This window comes from Pelophylax lessonae, assembly GCF_965119305.1.
Source record: "Pelophylax lessonae genome assembly, chromosome: 4".
NCBI lineage: Eukaryota > Metazoa > Chordata > Amphibia > Anura > Ranidae > Pelophylax > Pelophylax lessonae.
The window spans coordinates 505,003,827-505,023,275 of record NC_138771.1 but is presented as its reverse complement, the minus strand read 5'-3'; the positions used below and the strand labels follow the sequence as shown (position 1 = coordinate 505,023,275).

At 42.6% G+C, this 19,449-nt stretch overlaps 1 protein-coding gene across 1 annotated transcript in view; it reads right to left on the bottom strand.

The window, feature by feature from the left end:
- PKP2 (plakophilin 2) overlaps positions 1-19,449 on the bottom strand; it is a 157,004-nt gene that overhangs the window by 37,817 nt on the left and 99,738 nt on the right. The window contains exons 5-6 of the mRNA XM_082255212.1: positions 15,831-16,038; positions 8,254-8,431 (exon numbers count right to left, since the gene is read on the bottom strand). Of these exons, the coding sequence (XP_082111338.1) occupies positions 8,254-8,431; positions 15,831-16,038 (386 nt within the window). The remainder of the gene's footprint in view (positions 1-8,253; positions 8,432-15,830; positions 16,039-19,449) is intronic.

Here is a 19,449-nt window from a genome sequence, read left to right as displayed (position 1 = left end):
CCCCCTAGTCACTCCAATCACATTCCTAGCATTCTCCTGCCCCCTCAATTGGCTTTTGCTAATGGTTCTGGTCCAATCACGGGCTTTTAAAGCCCATTTCCTGAAGCATTGCATTTTGGTCGGTTCTGGTTGCCGAATTCCGAACTTTTTGGGCAAAAAGTTCTAAATTCGGCGAACCTCGAACACCCAATGTTCGGGCCGAACCGATGGTGGACCCAAACCGCTCGATCATCCCTAATCAGAATTCCGCTACCTATCAGATTCTGCAGCTAGAAGTGATGTACGGACTAGAACATCTTACTGTGCATGCGCCATGTGTTCCAACATGGCCGCTATGCTTTCCGATAGATTTCATAATGTGACAGAACATGAAGAAGAGGCGGACATCTTCTTACACCCACGCAAGTCTTGAATTTTACATTTATTCTAGCAGGAAACTCACCTTATATACTGAATCACAGTATTACATTTGTATTATTATTGTATTCTAGTAAGTATAGCGAGTAACCTGCAAGTAGAAGGTGGCGACGGCCATCTTGGTACACCCCGCACTGCTCAGCGACAAACTGATTATATAGTGAACAGAGATGTATAGTAACTAAGTAGAACTACTTCACTACTGTACTTAAGCATCGAAAGGCGTTATCTGTACTTTCCTAGAGTAGAATCTTTTTCTCCTACTTCCACTTTTACTTCACTACATTTTTTCAATGATTTCAATACTTCTACTCCGATATTTTTTTTTGTGCTGCATAGTTACTCGTTACAATTATAAAAATTACCACTGCCAGAACAGTAGATGGCAGGTTTCATGAAGCTCAAAACATGTGTATTATCAGCGCATACGAAAATAAATGCTACTGTATGTATAAATAAAAGCTGCATTAGAAATAATAAAAAACAATATGATGTTCAAACTTTTACATTCTTTCTTTAATAAATACATAACACAGTACATGTACTTTTACTTTCAGTACTTGAGTAGCACATTTTTTTTTTCAAAACTACTGGTACTTTTACTTTTATTTTTAAAAAAACTACTTGCAATACTTAAGTACAAAAAATGTTGAATACTTTAGTACTTCTACTCAAGTCACTTTTTGATCGAGCACTTGTACTTTTACTCAAGTATGGGTTTCGAGTACTTTATACAACTCTGATATTAGTGAAATAGACTATTTCACTCAGTCGCGGTTGGAACACATGGCGCATGTGCAGTAAGTTGTTCTCGTCCGAACGTTACTTTCGGTTGCAGAAATTGCCAGGTAGCGGTATTCTGATAGAACACCCCCAAGAGATTCCCTTAAATTTCAGAGATTGTCTTTTACTTCCTGTTTGGCTATGGGACAGGAAGTGAAGGGAAATCCCCTCCCAATGGGACAAGGATGGCAAAAATAAACCTTACAGGGGTTATAGCCCTCCAAAATGAAAAAAAAAAAAAAAAAAAGTTTTGCCATAGTTCCACTTTAACAACAAAGTGGCAGACATCCCTATTCCTTTAAAGTAATGGAGTTCCACTTCAATTCTGCTTGGCAAGAAAATGGTAAGACTGCTGAGGCTTGTCAATTTATGTCCACAGTATTATCCTGTCAGTTAGCTCTGCAACTTAGACAACATGGCATGATCATTTTTTGTCTTCAGCAGACAGCAGCCCTGAGCTCGCTCTCTGACGATGTGACACCAGCTGTACACCTTGTCAATTATTAACGCATTGCTGTGTGCATTGTGTGTGTGAAATGACTGAGTGTTAAGAGAACAGGTGTAACCCCAAGCACACAGAAACCTTCACGCTATGGAGGAACTACAAGTCACAGCGCAGCAGTCAGTTATTTTGCATACAGCATAATGCAGCTTCATAGGAACCACCGAAAGGCTTATGACATGAATGTATTTTGCTTGTTTAGAGGTTCAGCAAACAGCCAAACCAAGACCTCGTTTACACTTGTAGTTGAGAGGGAGATAAGTAAAAACAGCAGGTTGGGCTGTGTTATTACCATGCCCCAACTGTTATGCCTGAGTGCCCGTTCACACCACAAAAACGTCATCCTGCGTGTGCATTTTTAAAGCTTTTTTTGATGTGCTTTATGGTTCATAAAGGAATTCATGTCACTACAGCACCTGCTGTACTGTCAGTCAGTTGGAACATTTTGTGGTGCCACAAGATTCCATTTCTCTAACTTTCTGTATATGTCCTGAGAGATGCTTTCACACATTAAAATCTTGTTCTCACCAAATGTGTAAAGACAAGGCTTGCTGCCTTTCAGACCAGTTAAGATTACTGTGTTGCAGTGATATAAATGCGCAAAAAAAGAAAAAAGACTGTTTGCGGTACCTTTTTTCAGCATAGCGTGGTGCTGCGCAGTCAACAGCCTCACACCACACTGGTAGCAGTAGAAATTAATAAAATGTCACTTGAGAAATATCAATAAAGTTCTCACAAAAATAAACACTGCGATGTGCCAAACTGGCGTCCTGGCACTCTTTCCTCCCAGCGCACACCAGCAGCCATGTGTTCAGCGTGACTCACTGGTGTGAATAAGCCCGTCTAAGCTACTCAAAACCCCCATCTTCCATCTTCAGTAGGCCTTTGCTCTGTCATGGCAAAATGGCTTCCCTTATGAGTCAGACAGGCATCAGATATCTCATGTTCATTTATTTTCTCACATATAAAGAATTCCTCCGATTCAAGCTGTGTTGTTTGAGAATTGCTTTAATTGTTTCCGCCTGAAAGAGCCATTGTGCTTAGACAATAGCGAATGCCAAATCTGCCAACCTGATTTACAGGAATGGTCAGGAGACCTGGCAGCCGAGACGTCAATGTGAGGGGGAAAGAATTTTGTGAGTCTGCTTTCTTAAAATAAAGGGAGAGTTCTGGAAGGAGCATGACCAAGGGACCTGCAGAATGCCAAGGCTCTAGTTATCTATAAAACATTAAACACTTGACCCATCCCTCTTTCAAAAATGACCAGACAACATATTTTATTTGGAGTCGAATGGCCCTAGCAGCCTTTTTTTTATTACAAACCATTAAATACAACATTCACAAGAAAACAAGTTTAATGCATATAATACAGTCAATGCATACCAACCAAACCAATCTCAGCTTATGCCCGGTCTAAGGTCTTTGAAGGCCTATATACTCACGATTAACTGGTTGTATCTGCCACCCAATCAAAGGCCTCCAGCCGCAACTTCACAGACTCAGGGACAATTAACTACTTATGTACTACCAGATACAAACTAATTAATACCCCGATGTTACCACCATATTTTTAGGAAGGTGGTAAACCTCAGATGGGCCCAACCCACAATTTTCCACAATTATTTAACCAGCACCGCCTTCAAAGACACAGTAGACCCCCTGCCTGCTGCTACGACAAGAAATTAAAAGGACCAAGAAATTGATTGGCAAGTTAACAACATAAGAACTGAAAACCCATCAAGAAATATCTCAGCATCTTGAGACAGTAGGAGGCTCCCCAAAACCAAAACAAACAAGGGAGGGAGGGTGAGAGAAATATGTCTGATGCTTTCATGAGCTACGACTGAGCTTTGACACGATCCAGCCTCCTCTCTACCCACCCAAATCACCCAACTAATACTCGACCTCTTCTGCACAAGAAAACAAGTTTAATGCATATATTATGCCCAGTCTAAGGTCTTTGAAGGCCTATATACTCACGATTAACTGTTTGTATCTGCCACCCAATCAAAGGCCCCCAGCCACAACTACACCGGCTCAGGGACAATTAACTACTTACATACTACCAGATACAACATTATTAATATCCCAATGTTAACACCAATTGTTTGGAAGGGACACCCATACCTCAGATGGGCCCAACACACAATTTTCTACAATTATTTAACCAGCAGACCCAATAGACCCCCTGCCACAGCACACGAGCGGGACACCTTATGCACGTGTTGCCCCCCAAAAGCCCACTGAATACCCTCCTGCAATACCAGATGCCACAAATCAATGCTGATGGCATTCAAATGCACACCATCTCTTCTCAGATATTGCCAGGTCTCATCCTCCAACTCTCAATGACGTATTGCCAGATCTCCATTTCAGGCAAAAAATATTGCTACTTCTTTGTTCACCTTTATCCTGGCTTTGTTGATCTTTTCAACAGATTGAGCCATATGCCACTCAGACCTCAGAACTATATCGGACCACAAAAATATGGTATCCGAAAAAACAAATTATTGAAGTCGTAAAAAAAAAATCTAACCTATTATCCCATATTAGCCACGCATGGAGCGCAAGCCAAGGTCATTGCCCCCAACATGCAAAAGGACTACATCAGGGGGCCTGTCCAATCTAGAATAAATCTGCATGTCAGGCAAGACGCCTACCCTCTCTCCTAACCTCTGTTCACCTGGCACCCCCAAAAAAACATATGAGTGACCCAGGATCCACACCAAGCATGCCTTGGAATCAGCAAGAGAAAAGAAAACGGGAGGGGAAAATACAACACCCCCAAGAATCCTAACCATATCCACAAAACAACAAGGATTGGAAACACATTAAATAATGAAGACAGATTGTACCCTATAAGATGGCACAACTTAGCCCAACCCAAACCTTAGAAGTTACAATAAATGAGGGTGCACATATGACCAAAATCTGACTGATTCCCACCGCCCAATGCGCTGAGCAACCTGGTCATTAAGTCCCCATCGGACCGCTTCCATTGCCGCTCCAATCTGAAAGTAATGAGAAGAATAGTTGGCTGCACTCAATCCAGTGGACAACAGGCATTTCCGGAACACCGTCCTAAACTGGAATCAAGATATTACTGTGCCATCTGCATGCATAAAGGAAACTTCCAGATGATTCGGCTGAAGCCGTGTAAAAAACCCCACAGCCCGGACAGTGAAAACTGGAGAAGAGGGAACCACGCACAACTCAATCCAAGAATCCCTCCTACTGACCTGTGTTAGATTTTCTTAACAGAATACCCAATATAGTGTCCCATAACCCTACATCCTGTACGCTTAAACCACCCTCACCCCGTTTGGGTTGGCTCACCAATTGCCCCACCCGAAAAACCCCAAAAAACGGGCAGCACAAAGACGGCCCGGAAACAAAGTAACCTCATAGGTGGAAGAACAAACGCTCTCCAAGTGACCCACTACAGCACCAAGAACTTCAAATTAAACCGGGTGTCGAGCATCCGCCACAGAGTGACCCTTCCCATATACCCGCATAGCCTGCCTGGTCAGAAGAAACCTTAGTAACATCTCTGTGAACTTAAACATGAAAACCAGACCAGCCAACTTCTGAGACATAGCAGAGACAGATACACCTAGTTTAAAATTCCTGCCAATAAAATAAAGCAACAAGTGTACATCACCACACGAGAACAACCCCCAACTTCATTCACTAGATCACTCCATTACTGCCACACTCTGCAGTATGAGGACAAAGCTGACGCACATACTGAATGACGAATTGAGAACTTGGAAGCGGCAATGCAATGCTTCACAGATGCTTGGGGCAAGGAATTCCGAGTTACTCCATTTCCAGTGCCAACCGGCAGAATCCGACCCACTGGAAATGAGACAAAGCATCAGCCATTGATTTATCAACTCCTGGATCGTGCACAATTCCATAGACAGTACATTGAGAGACAGTTCCAGAACAGCCAAAATATGCACTAAACCAACCTCCCTCAATTCCACTGGCCAACTCTCAGCACTTTAACGACCCTGACAGTAGGTTCCATAACCAGCAGAGCCCGGCGCGTCAGTGAACAGTTCTAGATCACAATTGGAAATCGCCTGCTCCTGCCACAAAGAGTGACCATTGTAAGAAACCAGAAATAAACACCACACTCTCAAGTCCTCACGCTGATCCTGCCCAGCCGAATATAAGGATGTGGTGCCTTAGTGCCAACTGTAGCAGCTGCAGCAGCCGTCAGTCGTCTACAAAAAACATGTCCCATGGGCATACTGCAACAAGCAAAATTCAACTTGCCCAAGAGCGATTGCAAAGCACGAATTTGAATTTTTTTTGTATTGCCTGGTGTCAGAAACTGTCCCTTTCAGATCTTCAAGTTTGTCCAAAGGCAAACAGCATTCCATCACCATGGTGTCAATGACAATACCTAGAAACCGCAACTCAGTGGCAGGGCCCTATGTCTTGTCAGGGGCCAATGGCACACCAAAAAAGTGAAAACATGTTGGACCGTGGCCAATAGTGAGGCACAGATAGTAGTTCTAGCAGGCCCTATACACAAGAAATCATCCAAATAATGGATCACAGAATTAGGCCCGGAAAAATCCCCGAACTACCCATTTAAAAAAGGAACTAAATATTTCAAACACCGAACAAGAAATGGAAACAAATATTTGAAACGCAGCTCAATAAAGGGGTGCTAACAATCCTTATAGAGTTTAAGTGAATATGACTTGTGAATAAAATGAAAATAAAATAAAAATATATCCTGTTACCAAAAAAATATGTACATATACTCAATGAAATAACAATAATGCAATAATTGTAGTGTAACACTAGTGTTAGAATGACCACCAAAAAATATCTATATATATTCAGCAATGTCCCAATCCAAACACAGTCCAAATCAGCAGGTAGCCAGTGAAGAAAAAAGCGAGGCGTGCTCTGTGCTGTTTTCCTAGTGCTACTTACTCTGGTTCATTCACAGCTAATCAAAGGGGTAATCATAATTCTGCATTGAACACAAGGGACATATTTTATAACAACTACCTTCCAAGGAAAAACTTTATATAAACCAGCTTACCACACATAGACCACACATTCCAATCGCAACTTTTTTTATCAAGCAACAATATTATGGATAGGAAATAACTGTATTAAAGCTGAACTCTGGCTAAGGGATTGTTCACACTGGTGACTGTTCATTATGCTGACCTACTGGTGTGCTTTGAACACTGGTGCTGCAATATATTGTACCAATCCATCACAGAACATTCCCATTTCTTTGCTATAAGACCACTTAGACGCCCAGTTACTAAATACAACTATATATATATATATATATATATATATATATATATATATATATATATCTCTTTGTCTAACTGACTGATTTCAGGTATTTCACACTGACCTAGATGCCCATTTAGGACCGTTTAGGACCAACTGTGGATCACTGTGGCGCCCACAGTCCTGCTGTCTACCAGCCAATTTCTATACTGCTTTCTTCCCCTGTGAACTATGTTTATGTGAGACCTGGCATTCTCTTTTCGGTTGTATACCGTTTTAATCGACAGCCCAGTTACCTCTATAGAAGGACTTCCTTTGGTAGGTACCTTTATTGGTAAAGATGTCTATACCTCCTATAGAAATGGAACTCCTCTTGAATATGTCTTTATTTGCATTATACTAAATGGAATTTATTTACATAGGTACAATTAGGGTATTGAACTTTGGTTGACCCCTGAAGAAGGGTGCTACACCCGAAATGCATAGGGTCCGGTCCGGTTCTCTCCACCTATGGTTCCTAGGAGTCTTCTGTAGAGAAACTGGTCTGTCATTGCATGCACTTTTAATTCTTTGTATATCCAGCCGGTTGCTGGATATATAAATTGTTAATGTAAATGTCGTTGACTCTTTTCATGTAATAAAATTCACATTTTTATACTTTTTTGTCCAATTTTTTCAGTGCATTAGTGGCATATAAAGTCTCAAACCATTGGGGGTACCCCTTTTTGTATCTAATTATCGGGATGATGGCCACTAGCACTGGGTACTGAGTGATGGGATTCAACTATCTTTTTCAATCCATCACAATGTTTTCTTCTTTGCTTTTTAACAAACATTGTATTAGCAAACATTGTATTCAACTCTATGCACACATGGCGATGAATTGTAATGTGCAGATGCATTTTATGCAACACACTTATACGGTGTGAACAAGGAACAATTGTTTTCTCTGTGTCCTTGAGCTGATCACGTATAGATTTATGCTGATCAACACCACTACTCGGACCTGGTATGAATGAACCCTAAAAGATTATTATTATTTTTTTTTTTTAACTTGACATTTTCATTAAAATATGGAGAAAAGTTCCACCAGTCATCAACACAGAGAACCAGTAGGCTCAATTCACAAGCTAATATGTCATAAAATTGACAGTCCAATGAAATTTGAAAATTACAAAAACAGATTGCCTTATGCGGATGCTAAAACTTTGTGAATTGAGCCTGTTGGCTAATTCATTATGAAATCATCAGAATACCACATAGCTACATATTATCACCTGAGACAGCCGGTGGCATTGTAGAAGATGTCAGGATCGTTCATCATGTCGCTCTTGGAGTACTCGCCCTCCTTCCAGCCAGAACATGGGATGATAATGCTCTTGGATAGGTTGCTCAGAGCATCCCGGATCAGCATAACCTTCAGCTGGTCATTGGATGATAAGTTCCAGAGTAAACCTGCAATTATCAATAATTCAGGATTAAAATACTCTACAATATGGTACAGGCAGAAAATAGGAAATTAATTATATTATATGAATGGGGTACAAAAGCAAAAGCTTTACCATTGTGGAGAACATTAAAGTAATACTAAACAACACACGCTGTTTAATTTACATTTCCCTTCTATTTCTGATTGTGGATGATGGTACTGTAATTATTTTAATTTAAAAAACAAATCTAAGTACCTTTTTCCTAATCGATATACAGCTGTCACATGGCCCAGATTTTTCCCAGCCTATGTGAAGGGAAAAAAAGGCAGAAGGAGCCTCTAGTCCTCTGCTGCTGGTTACATGTTCACAATATAAAAAAAAAATCAGCCTTTGGAATACAGTGTAAAAAGAAAAATTTTTTAGCAAAACACTGTTTTAAATTGTCATACAATGCATATATATATTCCATTTAAATTTCTTTTTTTTGAAAAATTTAGGTACAAAACATGGCCTTTGGGCATTCCTCGGGTAATACATAAAACAAAGAACTATTAATAACACACAAAAGTCAATGCAAGGGTTGATGAATTATAAGGAGATTCCTGTTCCCTCTCAACCATCAGGATAATGTATCGGAAGAATATTAACTTGTGTTTAGAATCGTATCTGAACAAATGTTATGTGAGTCCCTACAAAGGAATAAATTTGTTCATATCATATCGTTTGGACTTAAGGTGGATTGGGTGACCGCTGATTTGTTCTTAGAGGGCATGAAGGGTTGTCTAGAAATATTGCAGACTGAGCTAGATGATGCGGATGCTTGCCCTTTAGGGAATTTTGCGATTGAGTTAGGAGGAAAGGAAGGAAGTCTTCTGTATTGAGAGAGCAGCAACAGGTGGATGGATGGCCCCTCGAGCACTCCCTAGGATGACTTCAGCCACGTGGATTGAACTAACAGCTTCCTGATGCAGTACAGCAGGTCTGCCCTCTCCAGGGGGCATCACAAGCAAGGAAAGAAGAGTGGATCCCGTATCTGGATCTGGCAGGGTGCAGGGAATAGAGTAGGTCTCAAGATGGTGGCCGGATTACTGCAGCTAAACCGACTGGCTGAGCACAGAAAAACTGACAGTGGGCTGAAGCAGGGGATGCTAGGGAACTAGTATGGTAGGTATGCAGGGTCCCCAGGCTGATTCCAGCAAGGATGGCAGAGGATTGGGACCGGCAGGCCACGGGAGTCTGGAGCCAGCTGTGGCCGGATTACTGCAGCTGAACCAGCTGGCCGGGCGCAGAAATATTGACAGTGGGCTGAAGCAGGGGATGTGAGGAAACAGGTAGGTTAGCTATGCAGGCTCAGCAGGCTGATTCCAGCAAGGATAGCAGAGGATTGGGACCGGCAGCCTCAAGACGGCAGCGGGCCACAGGAGTCTGAAGTCAGCTGAAGCCAGATTACTGCGGCTGAATCTGCCATCCAGGCACAGAAATATTGATGGGGGGACTGAAGCAGGAGATGTGAGGGAACTGGTAGGGTGTATCTGCAGGCTTACTAGGCTGATTCTAGCAAGGATGGCAGAGGATTGAGTCAGGATGATCTGAGTTCCTCGCAAACACGTCTGCCTCAGCTTACATCTGGATACGCCCCCCACCTGTCTATGCATATATATTTTAAATCAAATCTACTATTTTTTGGCAATAACATGGTGTGGGTGGATTTCTGCCTGTCACAGGCTGTGTCACGCCCCTCTAGCCTGTGTCTTACAATAAGAGGGAGATGAAGCTTCCATCAATCTACAAATAATATCCAACCCTCATTGTGTTTAGCTGTTTAGTAGACATGGAGGATGAGGAAGGGAGTGGGCTGTCATTTACCATGTGCCCACATGTATGACTGCAGTCACATGGGCTGCTCAGATTTGATAGGGAGGAAATGCTCAGAAGAGAAACTCACTGAAAACTGAGCATGTACAGAGCCGCCAACATTGCTCTGCAAAATCCCTAGCTTCATTGGAGACATGAACAGAAGGTGGAGATAGAGAACAGCAGAATCAACCAGGCTTTTTAAAAACCTTACATTTGCTCCCCCCAACCCCCCCCCCCCTAAATACTTACCCAAACCCAATCTTTATCCAGTGCTGTGCCCATAAGCAGCAGAGCTGCTGTCTCTCTTTCTTCTCACTTGTTCAGAGACAGTAGTGGTAGCCATTGGCTCCTGCTGCTGTCAATCACAGCCTTATATCTTGAAAAGTAAAAAGCATTTTGGATAATGCACTAGGCTGGTGCACCCTTTGTGTTTTTTTCTGCAAAAAATAATAAATACACATATTTTGCAGGAAAAAAAAGTTAATTTATTTATTTATTTTTATACACAGGAGCCTGCAAGGTATTGACCTACGATCACAGCATTGCAGGACCAATGTCAGGCTCCTGCACACTCTTCCTCCAGCTTTCTGACCGTACAGGCTTTCAGTTAGAAAGCTGGAAGAAAACTCAATAGACAATAAGCACGTTGCTCGACACACTCGTGGTCTATTGAGAACTGCAAGGCTATTTCCTATGGTGGCGCACGGGACTTGTATTTTATGCATTCACAGATATCTGTGTGTGTGTGGGGGGGGGGGGTGAAGAACCCCTGCCCACTGTCACAGAGTGAGAGGTTCAGGGGGTGTCCTTTGTTCCTTTAAAGAACAAGGAGTGTTGTCAAATAGCTTAGTTTTAGAATAGGATTTAGATCCACTTTAAATGAAAAATTTCTCCTTGCTGAACAGATGGAGTGGAAATAAAGTTCTAGCCAGACCCTAGCCTATTCCTGTAATCATTTACCTAAATCAGGGTTCAGCAACCTTTTTCACAATTAGGGCCTTTTTACATTTATATTTCTGCACCAGATCAACAGCAATGCCAGGAGTCACAAGAGCTCATAGAAAACATTTGTGGTGTCATGTGCAATGCAGTCTTGAAACGTGTACACATGTTGCATTTTTAAGTAACTTACTGCTGTAGAAGATAGACGTAAACTAATGTCACTTTCATGTTTTAAAACAATTTAAGATAAAACAATGCAAGACAGTTTTCCCTGCCAGCACACAGCGGATAGTTGCCAGCCATCCACAGGCCTCAGTAGGCTTTTAGTGACATGGGGAGGGGGAATGTGCAAGGTTTTGTAATTGACAGCCTAGTGAACTGTCATTTTACAGCCAATGGCAGCAGGTGCGGAATTGGCAGCAGTATAGGAAATTAACCAGAAGAGAATTTTTAGGTGCCTGCAGACAATACAGGATGTTCATAAACAGGAAGGACTTCTTCACGACTCTGGCTGACACTCCCTGGCTCAGCTTATTTGTAGGAAAGTTGATACCTGACAATCACCAACATTTCTCTTCAATTGGCCAACAACCATAGTGCTTCGTCACCATTTCTACAAAGATCCTTAGAAATATCATTCATCATCGTCCAATGTTTTTGGGTAATTTCAGGAGGTTAAGGAACCCCTTTATTACCCCTGTAGGACCACACGGGTTACAGTTCTCCCTGGGTCTGTTTTACCATAGTTAGCTGGGCTGGTGAACAGCTGCACTTGCTGGACATCCAGCTTATCTTCAGCCTGTGTGCACAGCCATTGTGTCTATCAGTCTTTAGCTTGTCAACGCTTGGCACAGGCTTGTCAGAAACTTGGCAGCGTGAATCATAAAACATAATGAGATAGCGGACACGTCCCATATTCCAGGCCATTTTCTTGGAACACTGAATAGTGTCACGCCTAGAACAACATCCTATCGTCACCTGCATGAATTCATTTACCAGCAACATTTTATTTTAGCCTGTCCAATGAACTGTAACTAGTGATGATAAGCAGCCAGCTAGCTTGAGGACCACTCACGGACGTAGAGATTTTGCACGATCTGATTTGGCTGAATGCACCAGGGCAGGGCAACTGTCATATCATTCTGGGGGCACCCTTAGGGATTGTTCGCACCTGTTTTCTGCTGTAAAACACATACGTTTTACTGGAATGAAAAATAATTTCAACCTGAAATTCCGTTCCTTATTAAATACTGCAGTTAAAACATTTTAAAGACTTGAGGCTTTTTTGTGCACATTGAGTAGACCCATTAGAATGAATGGTGAATGTACAGACACATTTTGTGCAGTTTAGTCTCATCTAACCATAACACCTTTTTCCATGAGGCCTCAGAATCTTCAAGGTGCATTTAAGGTGGTCAGATGATACTAAAATTGAAATATTTGGCCTCAACACCAAACAATATGTGTGGTGGAAATCCAGTGTAGCTCACCATCCAATAAACAGCATTCCTACAGTAAAGCATGGAGGTGGTAATATCCTGCTATGGGGATGTTTCTCTACAGAAGGGACTGGAGCACTTGTCAGGATAGAAAGGGAAGGGGCAAAATATCATCAAATTCTTGAGGAAAATCTGCTGCCCTCTGCCAGAAAGTTGCTAATGGGAAGAAGATTTACCTTCCAACATGACAATGACCCAAAGCACACAGAAAAAATGACCACACAGTGGTTGAAGGGAAAAAAGGTGAACGTCCTTGCCTCGCCTAGTCAGAGCCCAGACTTAAACCCCATTAGAAATCTGTGGAATGACTTCAAGACTGCAGTCCACAAATCAAATTTAACTGAACTTGAGCAGTTATGCAAAGAACAGTGGGCAGATGTGCAAAGCTAGTAGAGACATATCCCAACAGACTAAAGGCTGCAATTAAAGCAAAAGGTAGTCCAACAAAATACTGAAATAAGGGGGGGGGGTGATCCTTTTCCCAACTCAGTAAATCTGTTTTTGAATTTGTTTTCTTTTTCTGACATGTTGGTGTTATATCTTTTACTTGGATTTTATAAGTTTATAAGTAAATACAGCTGGATAAAACAAAAACAAAAATTTGATTATTTTAAAGGGGGTGATTCTTCTCTATACCCACTGTATGGCCATACACTTCATTATTACTAACGACTGAGTTTGCAAAGAGATTATGTCTTCAACTTTTAAACTTGTAGGTAAAGCACAGAAAGAGTTTTTAGCCCCCGTTCACACTGGGGCGACGTTACTTCGCCGGGCGACCTCACAGGTCGCGGCGCGCTGCTCGCCCCGCGACCTCGGAGCGGCCGGCACGGACTTCATAACATTGAAGTCTATGCAGGTCGCTCAGGGTCGCCCCAAAGAAGCTCCGGACCCTTTTTCTAAGTCGGAGCGACTTGTGTCGCTCCTATTAGAACAGGTCCATAGCTTCTGTATGGCAGGCGACCTGTCAGGCGACCAGGTCGCCTGACAGGTCGCCCCAGTGTGAACGGGGGCTAAATGTATACTTGCCGTGTTTTACTGTTCCATTAAACAAACAAAAAACAAAAAAATAAACACACCCACCTACAACAACGGAGCCAACGGAGCCACTAAAACAAGTAAAGACACTGGAGGAGTTGTCAGATACCAATACCCTGCAACTAGTGTTCTTATCACAGAACAGCCTTGGGTATTGCAGATATCCTAAGTGCCACTGCTTTAATTATTATTATTTATTAATTTGTTAAGCCTGACAGTCATTTAGCTGTTTCATGGTTCCTGAGCCTCTGCTTTACATTTGCTGTTTTTTTTTTAATCTTAAATCAGGACTGACCTGGCCCTTGTATAAAAGGCTTTAGATATTGCCTAAATTAAATAATCGCCTAAGTTAAATATTGCAGCTAAGTTATATGTAATGATGCAGAGTAATTGGCAAAGCCTGTTTACGCTAGAATACCACCATTCAGTGTGCAGTTCCATATGCATGTTTATATGCATTGGTAATGTATTTGCGCTTTGTTTTAGGCATTATTTATTATACTTATTTTTGAGGTTTTTTTATTAAGCACATTTACATGTGTTTGTGGTGCATTTATGTGTATTTCAGTACATTTATATGGAAAAAAAAAAGTGCAGCATGCTGTACATTTTTTAAAGGCACAGTAAAGCAGCGCAATGGTGTCAAATAGGCTTATTGTGATACATTCATTTATCCAGCATATGCATTCGTACTGCTTTTAAAAATGCATTCAACTGCATATGGTGTAAACAAGCCCTAAAGAGACTGTGCAGTCATATTTTTAGTAAGCAGATACTTTGAATTATTATTCCAATATTTACCTTGAAAGGCCAAGGCTTTCTACTGGCTTGTTGCCACAGTAGGTGGCCTTGCAAACTTATAATGAAGCACAGAAGTGAGTAGGGTAAAGCTAGACTTTCCAAGCTATGGTTTATATTGAATGCTCTGGGTTGGGGCTTTTGGAGTGCTCTGGAAGAAAATACCTACTGTAAAAGTACCTACTGTTTTTTTTAACTACTGGTAAAATCAGACATCCCAAGTCTCCCGCTAGGTGCGGGAGTCTTCTACATTCGGCCTGTGGCTTCCTGACACCCACAAGTGTCGTGCGATGTCCCGGGTGCCGCTGAGTCTGCCCCTGTCTCAGCTGAGCTGTCAGAATGGAGCCGATGCTTCCTGTATAGTTCTGGCTCCGTCCTGCCAGTCTGAGTGAGTCACAGGCGGAGTGATATCAAATGCACTCGGCAAGTGAGGAGACTAACCAATACAGGAAGCATCTTCCTCCAGCGCGGCGCTGCCTTTGAGTCCTCACACTTGCTCCATTGAACTTGATGTCATCATGAGATGTGTCTCTAGCCAACATTACCTGCCAGCAGTACCCACCAGTAGTACCAGCCAGCAGTAACCACCAGCAGTACCAGCCAGCTGTAGCCACTAGAAGTACCTGCCAGCTGTACCCACCAACAGTACCAGCCAGCAGTACCCACCAGCAGTACCCACAAGAAGTACCTGCCAGCAGTACCCGCCAACAGTACATGTGCAGTGTTTCTGACTCTTACCACCATGACCACTTCAAATCACTGAAGTGGTCATAGTGGTTAGAGTGTTCCTTTAATATCTCTCAGAAGAAGTAAACCTCTGTATACTGATTCCACTTCATTTGATCATCCTCTAGTTAAATTAGTGGGGGGAGGGGGGCGCGGAGTGCCACCTCCCTGAAATGAGGTTGCCACCTCCCTGAAATGAGTTTTTGCAGGTTGGGATGTCTGTAATATCATTGGAGAGTTTCTTTAAAATGGACAGCACACAGGTGGCAGAATCAAGAAGAGATTCCAGGTCGTTTTCTGTTCAGAGCTTAAATGCTCTTAGATTGGCCTGCTACAGGAATAAGTAATAGGAACATGTATATTTTATTAGGCCCGGCCTAGGTGCTGCAGGCCAATTCCTGTATTTGCTACACTAACTGGTTGTGCACACAGCACCAATATACCATTTCAGTTTCAGCATTCCTATACAAGGCCTAAATGCCAACCGTAAGTCTGGTTGTTGGGAAATATATATCGCTTCATGGCATCTCTATCACCTCCAATATATAAAATTAGAGGCCTCACCTGTGATTTGTCTCTTTATCTCCAGGTCCTGTGTGTCTCTCATCAGGTTCAGTAGAGTTGGCATCCCCCTCTGCTCACACACCTCCAACTTGTTATCATTGTCCTCGAACACCAAATTCCTGAGAGCCGCGCAGGCTGCCCGCTGCACTTCCTCATTGTCATTGTGCAGAAGATGTATCAGCAGTGGAATCCCACCTAGGGTGTACACCTGCGGGGTAAAGCACAGACATTAAGGGGACATAGAACTAAGAGAGTTCTATAAAACGCACTACCTCCCTAACATTTTGCAGTATTTTTTAACGACCAATTTTATAGCTGTTTTATCGGTTTAGTGAAGAGAACGGTTAGATAATGTCTGATTGTTGACAAAGGGTTGTTGCACTTGGCTCCTGGCTATTAAAAAAAAAAAAGAGTTATTAACCTCCCTGGCGGTATTCCCGAGTGTGGCTCGGGGTAGAAATTCAGTACCAAAAGCGGTAACCCTGAGCCACACTCGGGATTACCCTGCAATGTTACTCACCTTCCCTGCGCTCCCCCCGCTGTCCTCCCCGGCATCCTCACAGTCTCTCCCCGCTCTGTGCACGCGTTGCGACGCAGGGGGGTGGAACCGGCGGCAAATTCAAAAGTGTAAAAACACCAAATGACATGATATGAAGCTGTGCGTAGCATGATACGAATCCTAATGGATTACACTGTATCATGCCATTTGATTTAGCACAGCGGTCTGATTTAGCACAGAGATCTGTACATAATCAGACCGCCAAGGAGGTTAAAGGAAACCTATAATGTTTTTGGGTCAGCTTTATTTTTGTTTTTTTAAAGTTTTTAAGCTGGTGTAGTATATCTTTTTTCAATGTATAGGAAATCTACATCTCAATACTTGTTTTTGGTTAGTCAATCCCAAAGTTTAGAAGCATGAGAAGAAGTCTGCCACGGCAGCTTTAAAGTTTCCTCAGATCTTTAAATGATCAGTCCTGGCATGATCTGTTAGCTACATATTGTCAGATTGAAAAAAGACACCGGACCATCTAGTTCAACCTAGATTGTACTTTAGTCTCTCCCACCACGTTCACCAACAGGAAAGTCCAGCTGCTAAAAATTACCTTTAGTATTTTAACTCCTTCTGAAATGAATTTCAGAAAGAGTCTCTGAATTCCAGAGGGGATTAAGATGTCATGCTTGTGTGAAATTCCTGCCTTCCTACCTAAATCTCATTCCCTCCTCTAAGATCTGACCGGGGCAACAAAAACACAATCAAATTAGTAGCTATAATAAAAGCAAAATATGTATTTTCCAGGTGTTAATGTTAGGCATAGGTGTGCACCCCAGAGCTCAAGCACCCAAGCGTGTGTATGCATATGTACAGTATCTCACAAAAGTGAGTACACCCCTCACATTTTAGTAGATATTTTATTATATCTTTTCATGTGACAACACTGAAGAAATGACACTTTGTTAAAATGTAAAGTAGTGAGTGTACAGCTTGTATAACAGTGTAAATTCGTTGTCCCCTCAAAATAACTCAACACACAGCCAATAATGTACAAATTGCTGGCAACAAAAGTGAGTACACCCGTAAATGAAAATGTCCAAATTAGGGCCTAATTAGCTAATTTCCCTTCCTGGTGTCATGAGACTCGTTAGTGTTACAAGGTCTCAGGTGTGGGGAGCAGGTATGTTAAATTTGGTGTTATCGCTCTCACTCTCTCATACTGGTCACTGGAAGTTCAACATGGCACCTCATGACAAACAACTCTGAGGATCTGAAAAAAGAATTGTTGCTCTACATAAAGATGGCCTAGGCTATAAGAAGGTTGCAAAGACCCTGAAACTGAGCTGCAGCATAGTGGCCAAGACCATTCAGCGGTTTAACAGGACAGGTTCTACTCAGAACAGGCCTTGTCATGGTCGACCAAAGAAGTTGAGTGCACGTGGTCAGCGTCATATCCAGAGTTTGTCCTTGGGATATATACGAGCTACCAGCATTGCTGCAGAGGTTGATGGGGTGGGGGGGTCAGCCTGTCAGTGCTAAGACCATATGCCGCACACTGCATTAAATTGGTCTGCATGGCTGTCGTTCCAGAAAGAAGCCTCTTCTAAAGATGATGCACAAGAAAGCCCACATATGGTTTGCTGAAGACAAGCAGACTAAGAACATAGATTACTGGAACCATGTTCTGTGGTCTGATGAGACCAAGATAAACCTATTAGGTTCAGATGGTGTCAAGTGTTTGTGGCGGCAACCAGGTGAGGAGTACAAAGAAAAGTGTGTCTTTTCTACAGTCAAGCATGGTGATGGGAGTGTCATGGTCTGGGGCCGCATGAGTGCTGCCGGCACTGGGGAGCTACAGTTCATTGAAGGAACCATGAATGCCAACATGTACTGTGACATACTGAAGCAGAGCATGATCCCCTCCCTTTCTTGGTTTCCAACATGATATTGACCCCAAACACACCTCCAGGATGACCACTGCCTTGCTAAATAAGCTGAGGGTAAAGGTAATGGACTGGCAAAGCATGTCTCCAGACCAAAACCCTATTGAGCATCTGTGGGGCATCCTCAAATAGAAGGTGGAGGAGCGCAAGGTCTCTAACATCCACCAGCTCCGTGATGTCATCATGGAGGAGTGGAAGAGAATTCCAGTGGCAACCTGTGAAGCTCTGGTGAACTCCATGCACAAGAGGGTTAAGGCAGTGCTGGAAAATAATGGTGGCCACACAAAATATTGACACTTTGGGCCCAATGTGGACATTTTCATTTAGGGGTGTACTCACTTTTGTTGCCAGTGGTTTAGACAGTAATGGCTGTGTGTCGAGTTATTTTGAGGGGACAACAAATTTACACTGTTATACAAGCTGTACACTCACTACTTAACATTGTAGCAAAGTGTCATTTCTTCTGTGTTGTCACATGAAAAGATATAAGTAATATACAAATGAGAGGGGTGTACTCACTTTTGTGAGATACTGTATATATATATATATATATACACATACACACATTGCTCAAAAAAAATTAAAGGAACACTTTGAAAACACATCAGATCTCAATGGGGAAAAATATCATGCTGGATATCTATACTGATATGGACTGGGTAATGTGTTAGGATGCCACATCTGCCATAATCCATAATTTCCTCTAACTGCCACTCCAGATCGCTCCCAAAGTTAGGGTCCCCTGACAGCTTCCCGTACAACAGTCCCAGGTCACCGTAAACCAAAGACTTCCGTTGGGCTGTCATCCGATATCCAAGGGCATCCTTGGGATACATGCCATCGGAGGGCATAGCTCTTTTCCAAACGCATCTCTGCTCACACCAGCCTGCTTAACGCAGCTGTCTGCTCCTTGTGCGGTTTATCTCCCAAAAAAAGCACCTGCACTCCATACTGTGACCAGTACCTTTCCTGGATGGAGGGGAGGATTTATCCCTGGTGTTGCCATTCACGGGCTAGCGTTTCCTTCCAGGGTTCCAAGCAGATTGAATCATACTATCCCAGCAGGACCTGCTCTGACACTGGTCCCCTGTGCTGTATCCACATCTCTCGCAACCTCCCTCCTAATTCCTCTTCCAAGGTGGCTGGTGTCTGTACCTCTCCTCTTCTGCTATTTGGACCTTGG